We start from the raw sequence: 19,938 nt of genomic DNA, 5'->3' as shown, positions 1-19,938 counted from the left end.
GATACCCACGGTGCTCAGGGCCTGCCAGGACCCCCAAGGAGACCGCCACGGGCTGAGGTGAGGGGGAGTGTTACGGGGGGTCATGCTTTCCGGGGTGACAGGGTGCTGCCTGTTCCCTGAAAACCCCCGAAGCCCTGGCCTCAGAGGTCAGACATCTCGGGCTCCTCCATGAGCTAACTCAGCGCTTGTAGGCGGCGGCGTTCCACAGACCTGTGGGGCTCAGGCTGCGGCCATGCCCCAGGCCTGCTCTGCTGGCTGGTGGGGGGGGGGCTCCGAGGATCTGATCCACCCCTCCTCCCTGAAGGCCCCCCCAAAAGTTGCCCTGAGGGCCCCGAGTGCCCACCACCCCCCTGAGCGCGGGGCCAGGGTCTCAGAACTGTGCCCTCACCCCACCCAAGTAGAGACCTCCACTCCCAGCTCGCTTTCAGCTCTTTTCTTTAATAAGGGGACGCTGTTTGTTACAAAAGAACAAATGGGCGGGAGACCAGAGTCCGTGGGGGGGGTGGGGCACTGCCAAGCGGGGGCGGGGGGGGGGGGCGGGCCGCTGTACACACGTCCTTCCCGTGAGGCAGGCTGGGCGTCCCGGTGGGCCACACGCTGCAGGAGCCTGGGCCTGCCGCCCTGGTCTGGGGGCTTCAGAAGCCGCAGCGCCAGTGTTGGGACGGGAGGGGTCGGGGCAGGATGCCCGGCTGCTCTGAGGGGTCGGGGTCCATCCCGCCCACACCCCCTCCCCCGTGGCCCCGGACAGCGCCCCGTCTCGGCAGGGCCCATGGAGGGGTCACCCCAGCTAGGGGCTGCTGGCGGGAGCTGCTGTCCTCGGTCCAACACGACGGCTCAGGGCCTGGGGCCCGCGGTTCCCCTCCCGCCTCCCTTCCTCCCGAGGGGGCGGTGGGGTGGGGCTGGGTGCGGATGGGGGTCCCACCCCCCACCTCAGAGCAGCCACAGCTGCCCACTCCTGGGGTGTCCCTGCCCGACGGTCGGCGCTGAGTGCACCTTTCTCCAGCCTGGGGCCCCCACCGCTGCCCCCTGCCACCCGCACCCCCTCAGTGTCACGGGAGCGGGGCCCAGCCACAGACCCAGCCTCCAACAGCTCCCATGCATCCTGGTCGTCTCCACGGGCCCCCACTGCCCACCCCGCCGCCAACATGGAGCAGGGCCGCGGGGACACCACTGGGGCCCACCAGGATCCCGGGACACCTGTCTGTCCTCAGGACGCGGGGCGGGGGGCGGGAGGCTGGCAGGCAAGCCCTTCACAGTATCCTGAGGGGAGCTGGTCAAAGGGACCGGGGGCTCCAACAGGGTGGCCCCGGAGACCCCCGTATGGCTTTTCAGTGGATCACACGGCCGGGGAGGAGCAGGCCACAAAGGCCGCTCTGCCATGGACACGCACCAGCCGGTCGGGCCAGGCCCAGGCTGGCTCCCGAGGTGTGGGGAGCTGGGGGAGACGCAGACTTCACACGGCGCCGGGGGGCAGCTCGGGGCTGTGATGCGGAGCTGGGCTCTGGGCGCGGCCATGCGGCTGCTGGCGCGAAGCTGGGGCGTGCGTGGGCGGGGTGGCGCGGGCATGGGTGGCCACCCTCGTGTGCAGCTGAGCGCGCGCGGGGGCAGACGAGGCTGGCTTCTCAGGCTTCTGCTGTCATCTCCAGCTCACAGCGTCCTCTTCCCAGCACCGCAGCTCGGAAACGGGTACCGTCCCGGTGACCCGGCCCGGCCCCCAAGCCAGGGAGGCAGGAGTGGCCGCAGGACGAGGCTGCCCAACAGCAGAGCGTGGCCACAGGTCCGTGGGCGCGGGGCTGTCCCGGCCAGCGCTAAGGGCGGGCTCACACGTTCAGTCACTGGCAGTTTGTCAAAAACTCACGTTTAACTTGGCACCTGGACCGCGGGGCTGAGGGCGGCCAGCATCAGGCCTGGGACCCCTCCGTGTCTGCCGTCACCAGGGCTCTGAGGTGGAGAGGGGGCCTCGGGGCGGGGACAGCCTCTCTGGGGGGCCCCAAGAACCCAGACCCCGCGGGACTGTGGGACTGGGGGGTCTCTTCCAACCCTGCTCACCACGTCCCCCCAACCCAGCCCACGGGGACCTGGCGCTCTCTGCTGCCACCCCAAGGCCGCAGCAGCAGGAACTTGCGTGGTCTCTTGGGAGGAGGGGCTGAGGCTGTGCTGAGACCACCCCTGCCCCCCAACCCCCACGCCCCTGGCCACAGTCAGAGGCCCGGCCCCAAGCCCCTCCTCCGGAGAGGGGAGGAAGGGGCCTGGGTTTCGCGGGTCACTCTCAGCCCCTCCCTGAAGGGCACCTCTGCTGCTTCCCTCCTGGCAACCTTCAGTCCACAGAGGGGGAACCCCAGGCCCGGGCACCCACAGGCCTGGGGCAGGACCCTCAGGCAGAGACAGGAGCACGCATGTGTCTCCCGCAGCCACAGGTCAGCAGACATGTCTGCTCAGACGGCTCCTCTGGGCCCGGCCGACCTGGCAGGCCCCTGCGGCCCCCACCCCACCCCTCAGCCAGCCCAGCGCTGTCATCCAGCCCCACGTCCAGGCTCAAGACCCCCAGAGCAGCAGAGGCGTCGGGATGCAGGCCAGTGCTGGCACAGGGAGCGGAGGGGTGAGGTCAGCCTGGGGTGGGGCCCTGAAACGGGGACCCTCGCGAAGCACCGAATCCCTCCGCTCTGTGGTTACCCGGTCCTGAAGGCAGGGCCGCCCCCTTCCCACCTGTGCAGAGGGCCTCCCAGGACGCAGGCCCTTGAGCACGGCTGAGCCCCCTCCCCACTGCGTCACGCGCAGCAGGGCCCCGGCGTCTTCCTCCGGCAAGAGCCTGCCCAAGACAGCCGTCCGTCCGGGTGTGGGGTGTGGGCTGATGGGAGCAGCTCTGGGCGCTGGGGGGCCGCGAGGGGAGGAGGGAGCCAGCCGGGGGTGGCGGGGCCGACACTCCTGCCCAGGCTGCGGGTAGGGAAGGCGCCTGCGTGCACACTGGACGCACGTATATATGGCTTTTCATCAACACTGGGGTCAGGAGCTGAGCGGGGAGCCAGCATGGGGACCCCGGGGCAGGGACGGATGCCCTGGGGACCCAGAGAAGCCCCGGGGGGACGAGAGCCGGCGGCCGGCCACTGCCCCCTGCTCACCTGGGCCCAAGGACAGGGCCTCCTCAGGAAGAACCCGGCTCTGCACCGACAGCGCGGCTCCACTGAGATTAAAAGAGGAAATGGGTACGGGCAGGACGGGGACGCCGCTCAGCTCTCGGCCCCGACGGGGGCCAGCACCCACGTCTCCTGCCCAGAGACCAGGGCCCAGCAGGCCCGTCGTGGTCTCTCTGGGGAGGGGGTCTCCCGTGTCTTCACGGTCTGACATATCCCGTCCACAAGGTGAGCTTGCAGGATGGACAGACCCCGTGCAAGTCCGGCCACCAGCTCAGGTCCGTGCTGTCCCTGAAACCAGCCCGAGGAGCAGTAACTTCTGCACAATCCAGTCTCCACACCTGGCCTCCGAACCAGCCACTCACACGTGTCGCTACCCGTCCAGGAGCCGCAGCGCAGGCCCTATCCGGAACCCAGCAGTGCCGCCATCGCGGAGCAGGGGGGCGGGGGGGGCACACGCTCGGGGGACAGGAGAGGCCACACTGCCGCTGGGAGCTCCGCCTCGGGGTGAGCCTGGGGTGCAGCTTCGCAGGGGTGGGTCACAGCCATGCAGCGGGGGCGGCTCCCGGGGCGGGCCGGGCGGGCCGCGCCACCTCTGGGGGCCCTCCTCCCACGGCCGTCGGAGGGGAGGGTCCTCATAAAAAGGGGACGGGGGGCACGACCACACAGACGGGCGGGGCGCCGCGCGGGGGCACAGCTGAGGTGTCCGTGGCTCTGGGTCTCGGCGGCGGCCCGGCCGCGGCCCTACTTGCTCTTGCCCAGCAGCGCGTCCACCTCCTCCTCGGGCTTGAGCGAGTGCCACTGCGCGACGGGCCGGCGGGGGTTGGCCAGCATGTCAGACCAGTGCCGCAGCTCGGTGCCCGTGGCGTTGCTGCCCACGAAGATCTTCCCGATGGCCTCGTTCTTGCCCAGCTTGTCGTAGTCCAGCACGGTGACCACCACCTGCACCTTCTGCGGGAGGCGGGGAGGGAGGGGAGGTGGGCAGGAGCGCTCGCGCGGCGCCCCCCGGCCCCCACCTTCCACCCAGACGGTCCCCTGGAGCCCGAGGGGCAGACCCATCCTTGCAGAGTGACAGAGGCCGTGCCAGAGAGGCCTGCCGCCCGCTCAAGGGGCAGCTCGGGAAACGCCCGGGCCCAGGCCCCAGCGTGGTGGCCATCCGTCTGCCCGCCCGCCCGCGGGCTCAGCAGTGAGCCCGGGCGTGGCCCGCCCCCCAGCGCGGACCTGAATCTGCTCAAAGGGGATCTCGAAGCTGAAGGACTCGTTGAAGTAGGGGTTCAGCGTCTTCTTCTTCACCGTGGTCTTCTTCTTCTTGAGCCTCTTGCCGTTCTGCATCAGGTGGATCTTCACGTAGGGGTCTGCGGGGCGCAGCAGGCAGGCCCTGAGCCCGCCCCGGACCGCCGGCCCGGGGCCAGGTGGTCACAGGCGTTGCCCCCGTGACCCGCCGCAGCCTGGGGCTCGATGAGGGGCTCGGGGCTCCAGGTGACATCCGTCCTGGGCAGGGGACCCACCCCACCCATCCTCCGACGCCTGCCTGAGACCGGCCTGTCCAGGGTGACTCAGGAACCCCGAGCGCTGGCCGAGGACAGGGCGGTCGCTCAGCCCTCCGGCCCTGCAGCGCCCTCCTGGGAGCCGCCCCCTCCCCTGCAGCCCGAGGGCTCAGGCCACAGGCGGATCTCGGGCGCCCCCGGTGGCGGCCAGCAGCCCTGCGCCCACCTGAGAGGCCGCCCACGTCCATCTTCTTCAGGTTCTTTGCCTCCAGGATGCAGACGGTGAGCTTCCCGGCGGTGGGCACGTAGCGCAGCGAGGCGCAGATGTCCCCCAGCTTCTCCGGCTGTCAGGAGAGCGGGTGCGGGTCATCTCAGCGGCCGCCAGCACGGCTGACCCCTTGGGGCCTTGGGCCAGGGGCAGCCCAGCCCCGCCTGCGGCAGGCAGACACTGGAGCTGCGGGCACCATGGCCGGTGGCACCAGGAGGCTCTGGATGGACGTAGGGTTTGTGGGGTCCCGCCTGCAGCGTGCGCGGTGGTCTCCAGAGCCCCTGGCACCTCCCATCTGGTGTCAGTGCCAGGGGGCAGGGACCTCGAGACCAGAGAGGAGGACAGTGCGTCGCCGCCAGTGCGGTGGCGCGGCGCCGCAGCGTCTCAGAGGAGGCCTGCCCCGCGTCCTGGTCCAGGTGCGGCCCCGCACCCGGGGGCTGGTGCTCCGAGGGCAGCGTCTAAACGGAGGCTTTGTACACAGCAGAGGCTTTGTACACAGCAGAGGCTTTGTACACAGCAGAGGCTTTGTACACAGCAGGGGCTTTGTACACAGCGGGGGCTTTGTACACAGCGGGGGCTCGTACTCGCTGAGTGTGTGAGCAGGTGCTGCAGCCGCTTCCGCTTCCGGGAAGACAAGCCCGGTGCTGAGAACCCGCTCAGACCGCGCGGGCCTTCCCTGCGGGCACACGAGGCCCCGGGTGGGTCGCTGGCGCTAAGCAGGCACAGGGCCTCGAGGGAAACAGGAGCGCTGTGTCCCCTGCGCCTGCGGCCTCGCCGGGCGGCTCACCCACGGGGGCCCGCCCTGCCCCGCCTCACTGCCTCCTCCTCCCCGCCCTGCCTCACCCCTTCCTCCTCCTCCCCGCCCCGCCTCACCTCCTCCTTCTCCCCGCCCTGCAGGTCCCGCCATTCCTCGATGGGCTGCCCCAGGTCCACCGTGTTCATGGGCACCTTCACCTCGCCGATGATGTCGTGCTTGGAGAAGCGGTCAAAGTCATAGATGGCCATCACCAGGGTCTTGCCCCCCAGCTCCTGGTATGGCACCTGCAGGGCACAGGCGGGATGAAAGGGTCAGGGCAGCTCGGGGGCATCCAGAGGCTGTGGACACCGCAGGGACTTGGGCTCTGGTCCCGGCCGAGCTGTTCCGGGCCTGGGTCATGGCCCGCCGCGCCTCCCGCCTGTCACCTTGAAGGTGAAGGTCTCGTTGAAGGCAGGGTTCAGCGTCTTCCGATGGACTTTGGTCTCATATTTCTTCTTCTTGTCTGGAAGGAGGAAGACCTTGACATAAGGGTCCGAGGTGCCGCCCATGTCCAGGGCGGGCAGTTCCGCAGCCTGCAGGACACCCACGGTGAGCTGTGACGAGAGTGGGCGCCCGTCAGCCCCCCCGGGGGCGGGTGCCAGGCAGGACACCGGTCTCCACGCTGCAGGGGACCGAGAGACCCTGGGCCGCGCTCGCCGGGAGGTGGTGACCTGCGCCCCCCCCCCCCCACCTGGTTGGCCTGGAAGTCGTAGTCCAGGGAGAACTGCAGCTTGCCCAGGTTCTCCGGCTCCTTCTCCTCCTCACCCTCGCCCTCGCCCTCTGTCAGACCTGTCTCCGCGTCGTCGTCATCCTGGGGGGCTGCACGAGTGGGGTGCGTCAGGGACAGAAGGGGGCCGCCCCCGTGCAGAGCCTGCCCCGGAGCTGGCAGGGCCCCGGTCCTCCCCATGCAGGCCGCCACCCCGGGCAACACGTACCAGGCGTGCGGGCCAGGGGTCCAGGCCGGGTGCGTCCACAGGGAGAGGAGAGGAGACGGTGGTGAGAAACCCCGCAGCTCAGAAGAGCCCGCGAAGAGCTGGGGGCCGCTCTGCACCCGGGCCCCCACGCACACCCTGAGGCCTCCCACGCCCACACTCTGAGGCTTCCCAGGCCCCCATGTGCACCCTGAGGCCTCCCGGGCCCCCACGCCCACACTCTGAGGCTTCCCAGGCCCCCATGTGCACCCTGAGGCCTCCCACGCCCACACTCTGAGGCCTCCCGGGCCCCCATGTGCACCCTGAGGCCTCCAGGCTGAGCCCTCCTGCCGTCCTCCGCACTGACTCCTTCAGGAAGAAATGTCTCACACAACAAACACGGGGAAGTGGGGTGCCCAAGAGGAAACACAGGACACCTCCAAGCCCTTTCTGGGCTGGGCCCCCGGGAGACGGGCGGAGAGGAGCCCAGTCCTCTGAGTCCTGGCCGGCCTGCTGGCCCTGCCAGCGGGAACCCCAGATCCCCCATCGCTCTGCAGGGCTCACCCGGGACCAGCCCCGCTGGCAGAGCAGCCCGGCCCCGCCCACCTGGCCGCCCCGCCCACCTGGCCGCCCCGCCCACCTGGCCGCCCCGCCCACCTGGCCGCCCCGCCCACCTGGCCGCCCCGCCCACCTGGCCGCCCCGCCCACCTGGCCGCCCCGCCCACCTGGCCGCCCCGCCCACCTGGCCGCCCCGCCCACCTGGCCGCCCCGCCCACCTGGCCGCCCCGCCCACCTGGCCGCCCGCCCACCTGGCCGCCCCGCCCACCTGGCCGCCCCGCCCACCTGGCCGCCCCGCCCACCTGGCCGCCCCGCATGTCCTTCATGCTCATGGCGCTCTTGGCGCCCTTGCTCTTCTCCTTCTTGTTCTTCCTCTTCTTGCAGCAGCACTTCTTGCAGACGCAGAAGCAGCAGGTGAGCAGCAGAAGGCCCGTGACCACGGCAATGGCGATCAGTGCCCAGGGGGGCACTGCCCGTGGGAGACAGGGTCAGCGGTGCCTGCCGGGCAGCCCACAAAACCCAGACGGGCAGAGCATACCCTGTGCCCCTTCACCACCCCTGTGGGGCCCAGCAGGGCTTTCCTGAGATGTGACTGTGGCTCACACGGAGGATGGGACGGTCCTTGTGCAGACCTGGTGGGGGACGGGGGTGGGGGACGGGGGTGGGGACAGCCTTCGAGTGCAGTGCTGAGAGGCTGAGCTCCTTAGTGACCTGGGGGAGGGGGGCAGTGGGGCCAGCGCTCGGCTGCTCCCCCCAGATCTGGACTTTGGGTGTCTCCTCACCGTCTTCACCAGGAATCTATGAAGCAGTGAGTGGAAATCAGCCAGTCGTGTCCGACTGTGTGTGACCCCATGGACGGTCCATGGAACTCTCCAGGCCGGAATACTGGAGTGGGTAGCCTTTCCCTTCTCCAGGAGATCTTCCCAACCCAGGGATCTTCCATCGCAGGCGGATTCTTTACCAACTGAGCCATCAGGGAAGCCCCGGTGGGGAGGGGATTATTTTCTAACAGAACTATTTCAAAGTGTAACTGGAAGACTTCATCTTTAGATTTCACCTTTCGAGTCTTCTAAGTTGTAAGGACATTCTGCCCAGGGAGGTGAGGGCACATAAACTCCCTGTTCATTAGTGACAGACCCCTCTGCCAGCCCCACCACCCCCGGTCCTGAAGGGGATCGCCAAATAATCCAGCCTAGAGCCCAAATGTTAGGAGAGCCCACAGCCGTCTGCCCGCCCAGCACACAGGGACACTCACGAGGCAGCTTGACTATCTCGTTGAAGAACCTCTCCTTGAGCATGGCAAACACGTCCTCCTTGCCCTCGCCTGCACCCCCGCTCTCTGTGGAGTTGTCCACCGGGCCGGTGGGCATGGCGGTGGTGGCGGGGGCCACCATGGGCTCCTGGTTCCTCTTGAAGATGCTCCTCATGGTGGCAGAGGGACAGCTGCGGGGGAAGGGGGCAGGTGAGCACCCCAGAGGCCCGAGTGCAGACGGCTCTGCCCACAGGCTGCGGAAGGTTCTTCCAGAAGCTAAAGACTGTGGACAAAGGCCATATGTGACAGACCCACAGCAAACATCCTTGTGATGGTGAAAAACTGCAGCCTCACCGCTAAGATTGGGACCAAGACAGTGGTGGCCACTCTCGCCATTGTCGCTCAGCAAGCAGAGGGCGTCCCAGCTGCAGCGGCTAGAGAGCAAGAGATAAAAGGGATCCGGATTGGAAAGGAAGCAGCAAAGCAGTCACTGCACGACATGACGCTACCCGGAAAATCCTGACGGCGTGGCCAGAAATCCTCTAAAGCCAACATTGCACAAAATGAATACACAGAAGCCTCTGGCCCTGGTGCCCTGACAGCGAAAGAGCGGAGAAGTTAAGAGGAAACTCCACTTACCACTGCATCAGAAAGAATAAAATACCTAGAGTAACCTACGTGCGGAGGCAAAGGACCTGCGCTCAGAAGACCGTAAGCACGGATGAGAGAAAGCAAGACGGCACGAACAGACGGAGAGATGCGTCGTGTTCCTGGGAGAAGCGATACTGTTGAAGTGACTGTACTACCCAGAGGAAGCTACAGACTCACTTCAGTGCAGCCTTGTCAAATCACCAATAGCATTTTCCACAGAATTAGAACAGAAAATTTACAATTTTGGAACTTACAGAAACACAAAAGACCCCGAACTCCCGAGGTAATCTTGAGAAAGAAAAATTTAGCTGGAGGAATCAGGCTCCTTGAATTCAGACTAAACTACAAGACTACAGTCATCAAAACAGTATGGTGCTGGCACAAAAAACAGAAATACAGATCAATGGAACAGGGCAGAAACTCCAGAGACCAACCGACTCGCCTAGGGCACCTTATCTTTGACAAAGGAGGCTGGCCAGAATATACACTGGTGTAAAGTCAGTCTTCAATAAGTGGTGCTGGGAAAACGGGACACTTCCTAACACCGTAACACAAAGTAAACTCAAGATGGCTTAAAGACCTAAATGTAAGGCCAGACAACCATGAAGCTCTTCGAGGAAAACATAGACGTAAGTTTGACATAAACTGCAGCAAGATCTTTTTTGACCCATTTTCTAGAGTAGTGAGAATAATAACAAAACAAATAGGAAAGGGAGTACGTCATGGCTGTATATTGTCACCCTGCTTGTTTAACTTCTATGCAGAGATCATCATGAGAAACGCTGGGCTGGAAGAAACACACGCTGGAATCAAGATCGCCAGGAGAAATATCAATAACCTCAGATATGCAGATGACACCACCCTTATGGCAGAAAGTGAAGAGGAACTAAAAAGCCTCTTGATGAAAGTGAAAGAGGAGAGTGAAAAAGTTGGCTTAAAGCTCAACATTCAGAAAACGAAGATCATGGCATCCGGTCCCATCACTCCATGGGAAATAGATGGGGAAACAGTGGAAACAGTGTCAGACTTTATTTTGGGGGGCTCCAAAATCACTGCAGATGGTGACTGCAGCCATGAAATTAAAAGACGCTTACTCCTTGGAAGAAAAGTTATGACCAACCTAGACAACATATTGAAAAGCAGAGACATTACTTTGCCAACTAAGGTCCGTCTAGTCAAGGCTATGGTTTTTCCTGTGGTCATGTATGGATGTGAGAGCTGGACTGTGAAGAAAGTTGAGCACCAAAGAATTGATGTTTTTGAACTGTGGTGTTGGAGAAGACTCTTGAGAGTCCCTTGGACTGCAAGGAGAGCCAACCAGTCCATTCTAAAGGAGATCAGCCCTGGGATTTCTTTGGAAGGACTGATGCTAAAGCTGAAGCTCCAGTACTTTGGCCACCTCATGAGAAGAGTTGACTCATTGGAAAAGACTCTGATGCTGGGAGGGATTGGGGGCAGGAGGAAGAGGGGACGACAGTGGATGAGATGGCTGGATGGCATCACTGACTCGATGGACATGAGTCTGAGTGAACTCTGGGAGATGGTGATGGACACGGAGGCCTGGCGTGCTGCGATTCATGGGGTCGCAAAGAGTCAGACACGACTGAGCGACTGAACTGAACTGAAGTGAACCTTAAAGCTTTTGCAGCAAAGGAAACCATAAACAAAAAGGCAACCCACGAAATGGAAGAAAATATTTGCAAAGAGGCTGACAAAGGATTAATCTCCAAAATATACAAATGGCTCATGCAACTCAATATAAAAAAATTTAAAAGGGGGCAGAATATCTAAACAGATATTTCTTCAAAGAAGACATACAGATGGCTAAAAAGCACATGGAAGGGTCACCATCACTAATTATTAGAGAGCACAGATCCACACTCCAGTCGGGCATCGCTTCACACCAGCCAGGATGGCCCGCATCGAGAAGTCTGCAAGGGAAACCCTGGAGAGAGGGCAGCCCTCCTACACTGTTGGTGGGAACGCAGATCGTTGCATCCACTATGGAGAACAGCGTGGAGGTTCCTTAAAACATTAAAAACAGAACTACCAGATGACCCTGAAACCCCACTCCTGGGCATTTACCTGGAGAAAACCATAATTGTAAAAGATACATGCAGCCCAGGGTTGGCTGCAGCACTGTTCACAGTGGCCAAGACATGGACGCGACCTGCATGTCCGTCGGCAGTGGAGTGGAGAAAGAAGCACAGTGCACATGGGGATACCACGCAGCCCCGAAAAGGACGGGCTGATGGCCCTGCAGTGACATCAGTGGGCCCGGAGATGAGCACGCTGTGTAACGTAAGTCAGACAAAGACACAGACATCGCTCATCTGCGAAATCTAGAAGAAATGGAACAGACGAACTTATTTACAAAACAGAAACATAGTCACCGATGAAGAAAGTAAACACGTGTCTGACTCTTTGCGACCCCATGGACTGCAGCCCACCAGGCTCCTCCCTCCATGGGATTCTCCAGGCAAGAGCACTGGGCTGGGGTGCCACTTCCTTCTCCAGGGCACCTTCCCGACCCAGGGCTCGAGCTTGTCTCTCCCCTGCCGTGGCGGCAGGTTCTTTCCCGGTAGTTTCATCTGAGAGTGTGGTATTCTGCATTTTTCATGTAAAATTTTGTCCCAAGTATTGTCGTTTATCCTGACAATCTTCCCTTCTTGAATAGCTATGTAACGCCCAGCCCCACAGTCACACGCACCCCACCTGTGTAGCCATCCGCTGTTCCAGCTTGGCTGGTTTTCAAGTTCTTGCTGCTAAAGTATTCTTGCGATGGTCTTCATGTAAGGTAATGTTCTTAGTTTTTCAGCTCTGCGCCCCTCCCCTCCCCTCCCCACTGAGGTCAGGGGGGCGGACATGACACCCCCCTGCCGGGCCACAGCGGGCACCCAGGGGCGCACCCCTGGGGATCCAGGTCATCAGAGAAGAAGCCCAGGAGTTTCACAATCCCCCAGGGTTCTGCTGCGGGCACATTTCAGAGCCCTCGTCCTCGTCCTCGGTGGAGGCAGCGAGGCCACCCCCAGCAGGGCTGCACCCCGCTCACTCCCCGCGTTCCGCCAGCTCCTTCCTGGTCCAACAGCCCCGCCCGGAGACGCCCCTGAAGGGCGGGCAGAGCCCCCCCGCCCTCCGCAGCCCCCGCCCCGGCCCTGGCCCCGGCCCCCACCCTGGCCCCAGGACCCTGGAGGCCTGGCCGAAGGCGGTTCACACCCGCAGGACCCACTCACTCTTCCTTTCCCCTGAGGGGTTTAGTACATTCAGAGGGTCGTGCAGCCACCACCTCGACCCAACTAGAACGTTTCCTCCAAAGAGAAGCCCCACTTCCTCGCCTGCCCCTCCCCACGCCCTCCCTCCTCCCAGCCTGGGCAACCCCTGATCTGTGCGTAGATTCCCGATTCCACTTCTCACACCGACGAAATCCCACGATACAGGCCTGGAGCCCTGCCTCTCCCACAGCGCAGCGTCGAAGGCGCCTCATTCCTCTGTGGCCGAGGAATATTCCTCCACACCCGTCACACACTTATCAATTTATGGACATCGGTTATTTCCGCCTCGGTTTCCTGAACATCTCTGTGCACGCTTTCATTTCTCTGGGATAAATACCCGTGAGTGGAGTTGCTGGGTCATATGGCAACTATATTAGACATTTTAAAGAGCTACCGAACGTCCCCAACCACTAGGGAGATCCGTGTGGAAGTTCCTTAACAAACTAAAACCCGAGTCCCCACATGGTCCGGCACTCCCGCTCCAGGGGAAATATCCAGACAAAACTTTAATTCAAAGAAGATACAGCCACCTCTGTTCGCAGCAACGCTACGCACTATAGCCGAGACACGAGAGCCTGAACGCCCCCAGCGGGGGAATGGCTGCGGAAGACTGGTGCGCGCGCAGCGGGATAATCCGCAGCCGTCGCGGAGAATGAACCGATGCTGCCTACAGCAGCGTGGCAGAAAGATCACACAGCAAGCGCAGTAAGCCAGAGAGACAGCCACCACGCACGTGACGTCACATGTCACTCACGTCAGACCTGAAGCATGACGTGAACCGATTTACAAAACGGAAACGGACTCACGGGACAACAGACGTGTGGCTGTGGGAGGAGAGGAGGGAAGGACGGGAGTCTGGGGTTAGCAGGTGCAGACGGTTACATGCACAGCAGATAAACAAGGCCCTCCTGTACAGCGCGGGGAACCACATTCAACATCCTGTGCTAAACCATAACGGAAAAGAATATTTTAGGAAAGAATATGTGTGTGTGTGCGTGTGTAACTGAACCGCTCTGCTGTACAGCACAAATTAGCACACTGTAAACCAACTATACTCCAATCAGTAATTCTTTTTTAACGGCTGCACCGACTGACTTTCCAGCAAGCACTGCATGAGGATTCCGGGCTCCGCACACCCTGGACAGCACCTGTGGTTACTAGCTGCCCTAGCCGAGCTGACGCGGCACCCTCCTGGGCTTCTGAGCTGCCTTTCTCTGATGACTAACGATGCCAAGTGTCCTCCCACGTGTGTACCGGCCACTTGTACACCTTTAGAGAGATGTCTATTCGAATCCTGTGTCCATGTTTTGATTGAATATTTGTCTTTCTATTGTTGAGTTGTACGAGTTCTTTACATAGTCTGTACCAGTCCCTTTTCAAACACGTTTTGCTAATACTTTCTCTCATTTTACGGTATCTGTTCATTCTTTGATGGTGCCCTTTGAAGCACAAAAGGTTTGATTTGGACGATGCCCATTCGTCTGTTTCTTTCACTGCCTGCGCTTCTGGCGGCGTGTCTAAGAAGCCCTCACCTGACCCAAGGGTACGAAGATTTGCTCCCAGATTTCCTTAGAGGAGCCGTGTGCTTTTAGTCCCTACATTCAGGTTACGAAGCACTGAGTTTACCTTCAAGAATGTGTTTTGTGTATGGACCTCCATTTGTTGCAAAGACTATTATTCCCCCACTGAACTGTCTTAGTGGCCCTGTAAAATACCATCTGACCATAAATGCGAGGCGATTCCTGTGTTCTCTGTAGCATCAACCTGTCCTTCCATGTGCCAGCACTGCACTGTCTCAATCACTGTGTAAAGTATTTTTGGTTCTGGGGGCCAGGCAGTGGTTGCTGCGGCTGCCGTGCAGGATGTGGGTTCCAGGACCAGGGATCACACCTGCACCCTTCACTGAAGGGCAGAGCCCCGACCCCTGGACCACCAGGGAAGTCCCTGTCATTAAATTTTTTAATTAGACAGTGTGAGTCTTCCGAATTTGTTCTTTAATAAGATTGTCTTGGTTATTTTGGGTGTCTTGAGTTTCCATACAAATTTTAAGGTGTGTTTGTTTAAAATAAGATCGCCATGTTCATTTCTATTAAAAAGCAAGCCATCTGGGATTGTGACCGGGACGCAGTGGGTCTGAGGTCAGTGTGGGGAGCAGCTCCACCTTAACAACACTGTCTTACAGCGCCTTTCCCTTTAAAATCTTCTGTAATTGCTTGCAACGCTCCCTTTCAGTTTCCAGCATAAAGCCTTACACTTTCCTTAAATTTGTAGATATTTGAGTCTCTTTAATACTGTGGTGGATGGACCTGCTTAATTTCATTTCCAAATTGTTCACTACTAACATATGAATGCAGTAGATTTTCATGTACTGGTCTCGTGTCCTGCCATGTGAGCTGGCTGCTAGTTCTGACGCTGTGCGTGAGATGCACTGTGGATGGTATATATGTGGGTGTGTGGTGTGTGTGTGTGTGTTGGTGTGGTGTGTGTGTGGTGTGTGTAGTGTGGTGTGTATGGTGTATGTGTGTATAGTGGGTGTGGTGTGTGGGTGTGGTGTGTGCGTGTATGGTGTATACGTGTGTGGGTGTGGTGTGTGTAGTGTGTGGTGGTGTGTGTGTGTGGTGTGTGTGTGGTGTGTGTGTGGTGTGTGTGTGGTGTGTGTGTGGTGTGTGTAGTGTGGTGTGTGTGTATAGTGGGTGTGGTGTGTGTATATGGAGCCTGTATACGCAGGCTTTTGTCACACTCACCCGCCACCGCAGGTCCCGTGCCCGCCCGGCCGCGGTGGTCGGGGCGGCAGCCCGGCTGGCACCCCACGAGGCCCACTGCTTGCCAGATGACGCCAAACAAGTCGCTTTCTGAAACCCAATTTCCTCAAATAAAAGCTGGGGGAAATAATACCGACGGTTCAAAACTGGTGTGGAAATGACGAGAATAAACTCGACGGCGTCCGCCTGGAGGTGATGCTCACGGCCGGCGACCGGAGCGGCCCCAGCGCCCCTGCCCCGGGCCGAGCGAGCGGAGCCGGAACCAGCCGGGGGCGCCGCAGCCCAGCGTCGGGGAAAGCCCGCCGGGGGCCCTGAAGTCCAGGAAAAGGGGGCAGAGGCGGAGGCCGGGCAGGGGCCCCCAGGGAGCGCTCACAGCCCAGTGAGAGGGTCTGGACCCAGACGGTAGGAACCGGACACGGGACGGGGCTGGGGGGACCCTGCGTTCACTCAGCGACACCGGCGGCTCACACCCTGCTCCGCTCGGGGCGCCCCGCAAGCTGGACGGCAGGCGGCCGCGAGCGAGAGCAGAGGTGCAGCCGGGAGGGATGCCGAGCGGAGGCCGGGCTGGCTGCTCTGAGGCGGCTGCATCTGGCCCAGTCTGGGGCAGCAGGAGTGCCTTCCTGAGGCGCTGGCGGTGAAGGGGCCTCCGGGCACGGAGGACGTGCGGGGGCCCAGGGATGGGAGCGGCGGGGCCCAGGGCCCCGAGGAGCCCCGCGCGGGTGGCGGGGGCCGCGGAACCAGACACAGCCCTCTGGCCACAGCAGGGAGGGCTGTCTGGAGGAAGGACAGCTGCTGGAGGGTTCACGCATGCGTGTAATATGATCGGTGCAAGGGGTCAACCCAAGAAGACATAACAATTTGTAAAGACACGTGCACCCAACTCGGGAGCATTTCGATGTGTAAGGCAAATACTAACACCGAAAAGAGAGATTAACAGTGACACAGTGAGGGGGGGGCTTCAATACCCCACTTTCAACAATGGACGGATAAGCCAGACAGAAAATTAGCAAGGAAGTACAGGCCTTAAATGATGCATTAGAGATATGGACTGAACGTCTTATTGCAAAATTCAGACTTAAATTGAAGAAGGTAGGAAAACCATTATGCCATTCAGGTATGACCTAAATCAAATCCCTCACGATTATACAATGGAAGTGACAAGTAGATTCAAGGGATTCGATCTGACAGACAGAGTGCCTGAAGAACCATGGATGGAGGCAGTGATCAAAACCATCCCCAAGAAGAAGAAACGCAAAAAGGCAAAATGGCTGTCTGAGGAGGCCTTACAAATGGCTGAGAAAAGAAGAGAAGCGAAAAGCAAAGGAGAACAGGAAAGATATTCCCACCTGAACGCAGAGCTCCAAAGAACAGCCAGGAGAGATGAGAAAGGCTTCCTAAGTGAACAATGCAAAGAAACAGAGGAAAACAACAGAATGGGAAAGACTAGACATCTCTTCAAGGAAATTAGAGGTACCAAAGCAACAAACATTTCACAAAAAGTCGTGCACGATAAAGGACAGAAATGGTATGGACTGAACAAAAGCAGAAAATAGTAAGAAGTGGTGGCAAGAATACACAGAAGAACTGTGTATGATACAAAAAAAAAAGTTTAATGATCTGGATAACCACCATGGTGTGATCGTTCACCCAGAGCCAGACAGCCCCGAGTGTGGAGTCAAGTGGGCCTCAGGAAGCACCACTATGAACAAAGCTAGCGGAGGTGATGGAATTCCCACTGAGCTATTTCAAACCCTAAAAGATGATGCTGTTAAAGTGGTGCACTCAACACACCAGCAAATTTGGAAAACTCAGACTGGAAAAGGTCAATTTTCATTCCAATCCCAAAGAAGGGCAGTGCCAAAGAATGTTCAAAATACCACACAACTGCACTCTTCTCACACGCTACCAAAGTAATCCTCAAAATTCTTCAAGCCAGGCTTCAACAGTATGTGAACTGAGAACTTCTAGATGTATAAGCTGGATTTAGAAAAGGCAGTGGAACCAGACATCAAATTGCCAACATCCATTGGATCACAGAAAAAGCAAGGGAATTCCAGAAAAACACGTATTTCTGCTTCATAGACTACACTAAAGCCTTTGAATGTGTGGATCATGACAAACTGTGGAAAATTCTTAGAGAGATAGGATTACCAGACCACCTTACCTGCCTCCTGAGAAACCTGTATGCAGGTCAAGAAGCAACAGTTAGAACCAGACATGGAACAACGGACTGGGTCAAAATTGGGAAAGGAGTATGTCAAGAGTGTTCACTGTTACCCTGCTTATTTAACTTATATGGAGAATATATCATGAGAAATGCTGGGCTGGATGAAGCTAGAAAATGCCAAGCTGGAATCAAGATTGCTGGGAGAAATATCAGTAACCTCAGATATGCAGATGACAACACCCTTATGGCAGAAAGTAAAGAGGAGCTAAAGAGCCTCTTGATGAAGGTGAAAGAGGAAAGTGAAAAAGCGGGCTTAAAACCCAACATTCAGAAAACGATCATGGCATCTGGTCCCATCACCGCATGGCATTAGATGGAGAAACAATGGATTCAGTGACAGACTATTTTCCTGGGCTCCAAACTCACTGCAGCCATGAAATTAAAAGACGCTTGCTTTCTGGAAGAAAAGCTATGACCAACTTAGACAGCATATTAAAAAGCAGAGATACCACTTTTCCAACAAAAATCTATATAGTCAAAGCTATGGTTTTTCCAGAAGTCATGTATGGATGTGAGAGTTGGACCATATAGAAGGCTGAGCACCAAAGAATTGATGCTTTTCAACTGTAGTGCTGGAGAAGATTCTTGAGAGTTCCTTGGACTGCAAGGAGATCAAACTAGTCAATCCTAAAAGAAATCAACCCTGAATATTCATTAGAAGGACTGATGCTGAAGCTCCAATACACTGGCCACCTGATGCGAACAACTGACTCATTAGAAAAAGACCCTGATGCTGGGAAAGATTGAAGGCAGGAGGAAAAGGGGACGACAGAGGATGAGATGGTTGGATGGCGTCACCGACTCAACAGACATGAGTTTAAGCAAGCTCCAGGAGTTGATGATGGACAGGGAGGCCTGGCGTGCTGCAGTCCGTGGGGTCAGAAAGGGTCGGACACGACTGAGCGACTGAACAGTAACATAGAGCATCGCATCCGGAAGCGGCAGACACGCACTCTTCTCAAGCGCACGGAACAGCCTCCAGGCCTGACCACATGCTGGGCCGGAAGGGAGACTCGGAAAATGTAAGAAAGCTGAAATCATAGCAGGCATCTTTTCCGATCATGATGTTATGAGATTAGGAATAAACTACAAGAAAAAATATTAAACCAAACAATTGGAAGCTGAACAATACGCTACTAAACCACCAATGGGTCACTGAGGAAATTAAAGAGGAAATCAAAGAACACCCAAAGACAAAATGAGAACAGTGATCCACAGCCCATGGGACACAGCAGAGGCAGTTCTGAGAGTGACGTTTACGGCAGCACAGCACTGCCTCGGGAAACAAGAAAGCTTTCAGAGGGACAGCCTAACCAAACAGCCAGAGCCACCAGAGGAAGAACAAGGAACAGCTGGCGTCGCAGAAGGGAATAAACCAGAGAGGCCAAGGCGGAAAGAGACAGAGACAGAGAGAACAACGGCAGGGATGACGGAGCTATAAAGGCTCATTCTCTGAAAAGGTAAAGTTGAGAAACGTCTAGCTAGATTCATCGAAAAAAGGGAGAGGACCCAAATCAACAGCACGGTAAGTGAAGACGGAGAGGGCACAGCCTACGCCACAGAGCCGGCAGGGGTCAGAAGAGACTCCCACAAGCAGCCGTGCGCCAACCTGGGGGACTCTCGGAAAGGCACCGTCTCCCGAGACTGAGTCAGGGAGAAGCAGAAGGTGTGACCAGACCAGCCACGGCCACTGAGATCGCGACTGCGACTCAAGCGCTTCCAGCAAACGGAAGGCCCGGATGTGACGGCGCCACCGGCGAACTCCGCCAAGCGCTTGGGGAAGGACTGGCGCTCGCCCGCCGGGAGCTGCCCCAGGGCGCTGCAGAAAGAGAGCGCCCAGGCGTCCTCTGCGCGGCCACAGTCGCCCTGAGGCCGAAACCAGACAAAGATGCCCCAGGAGAGAGCCACAGGCCAGCGTAACTGACGACTGCAGACACAAAAGTCCCCGGCAGAACACCCCAGGCTGAGCCCAGCAGGGCCCCGAAAGGACCACGCCCCGCGACCAAGCGGCACCTATCCCAGGCGGCAGAGACCCTTCCGTGTCTGCAAATCAACCAGTCAGGTACCGCACATTAACAGCTGGACAATGAAAACCACAGGACCACCTCAACGGAGGCAAAAAAAGCTTTAGGCAAAATTCAGCGCCCATTGATGATAAATACTCTCCAGAAAGCGGGAGAGGAAACCTGCCTCAACACAATGAAGGCCGTCTGGGACAAACCCACAGCGAACATTATACTCGAAAGCCAAAAGCTGAAGGCGTTTCCTCCAAGACCAGGAACAAGACAGGGATGACCACTCTCTCCACGTTCATTCAGCACAGGTTTGAAGTCCTGGCTATGGCAATCAGAAAAAGAAAACGAGATGGAGAGAGTCCACACTGGAAAAAGAGTCACACTGTCACCGTTTGCAGACAACATGAGGCTATGCATGTAAAGTCCTGAAAACGCAGCCCGGAAACCACTGCAGCTCAGCAATGGGCTTGGTAAAGTTGCAGGTTATAAAACTAATGCTCAGAAATCTCTTTCATTCTTATACACTGACAGTGAAAGAAAGACGTTAAGGAGACAAGTCCATTTACCGTCACGTCAAGAACAAAATACCCACGAATAAACTTACCTAA

At 58.7% G+C, this 19,938-nt stretch overlaps 1 protein-coding gene across 1 annotated transcript in view; it reads right to left on the bottom strand.

Moving 5' to 3' along the window:
• The window catches only part of SYT2 (synaptotagmin 2), a 79,753-nt gene continuing 60,351 nt past the window's right edge, over positions 537-19,938 (bottom strand). Inside the window, exons 2-9 of the mRNA XM_018060849.1 lie at positions 8,407-8,594; positions 7,454-7,620; positions 6,374-6,493; positions 6,069-6,236; positions 5,760-5,927; positions 4,845-4,962; positions 4,353-4,486; positions 537-4,082 (exon numbers count right to left, since the gene is read on the bottom strand). Of these exons, the coding sequence (XP_017916338.1) occupies positions 3,876-4,082; positions 4,353-4,486; positions 4,845-4,962; positions 5,760-5,927; positions 6,069-6,236; positions 6,374-6,493; positions 7,454-7,620; positions 8,407-8,578 (1,254 nt within the window). The 5' untranslated portion in view covers positions 8,579-8,594 and the 3' untranslated portion in view covers positions 537-3,875. The remainder of the gene's footprint in view (positions 4,083-4,352; positions 4,487-4,844; positions 4,963-5,759; positions 5,928-6,068; positions 6,237-6,373; positions 6,494-7,453; positions 7,621-8,406; positions 8,595-19,938) is intronic.

The sequence above is a fragment of the Capra hircus genome, chromosome 16 (assembly GCF_001704415.2).
Source record: "Capra hircus breed San Clemente chromosome 16, ASM170441v1, whole genome shotgun sequence".
Taxonomy (NCBI): Eukaryota; Metazoa; Chordata; class Mammalia; order Artiodactyla; family Bovidae; genus Capra; species Capra hircus.
The sequence above is the reverse complement of the archived record's forward strand: the minus strand, read 5'-3'. Positions and strand labels throughout refer to the sequence as shown.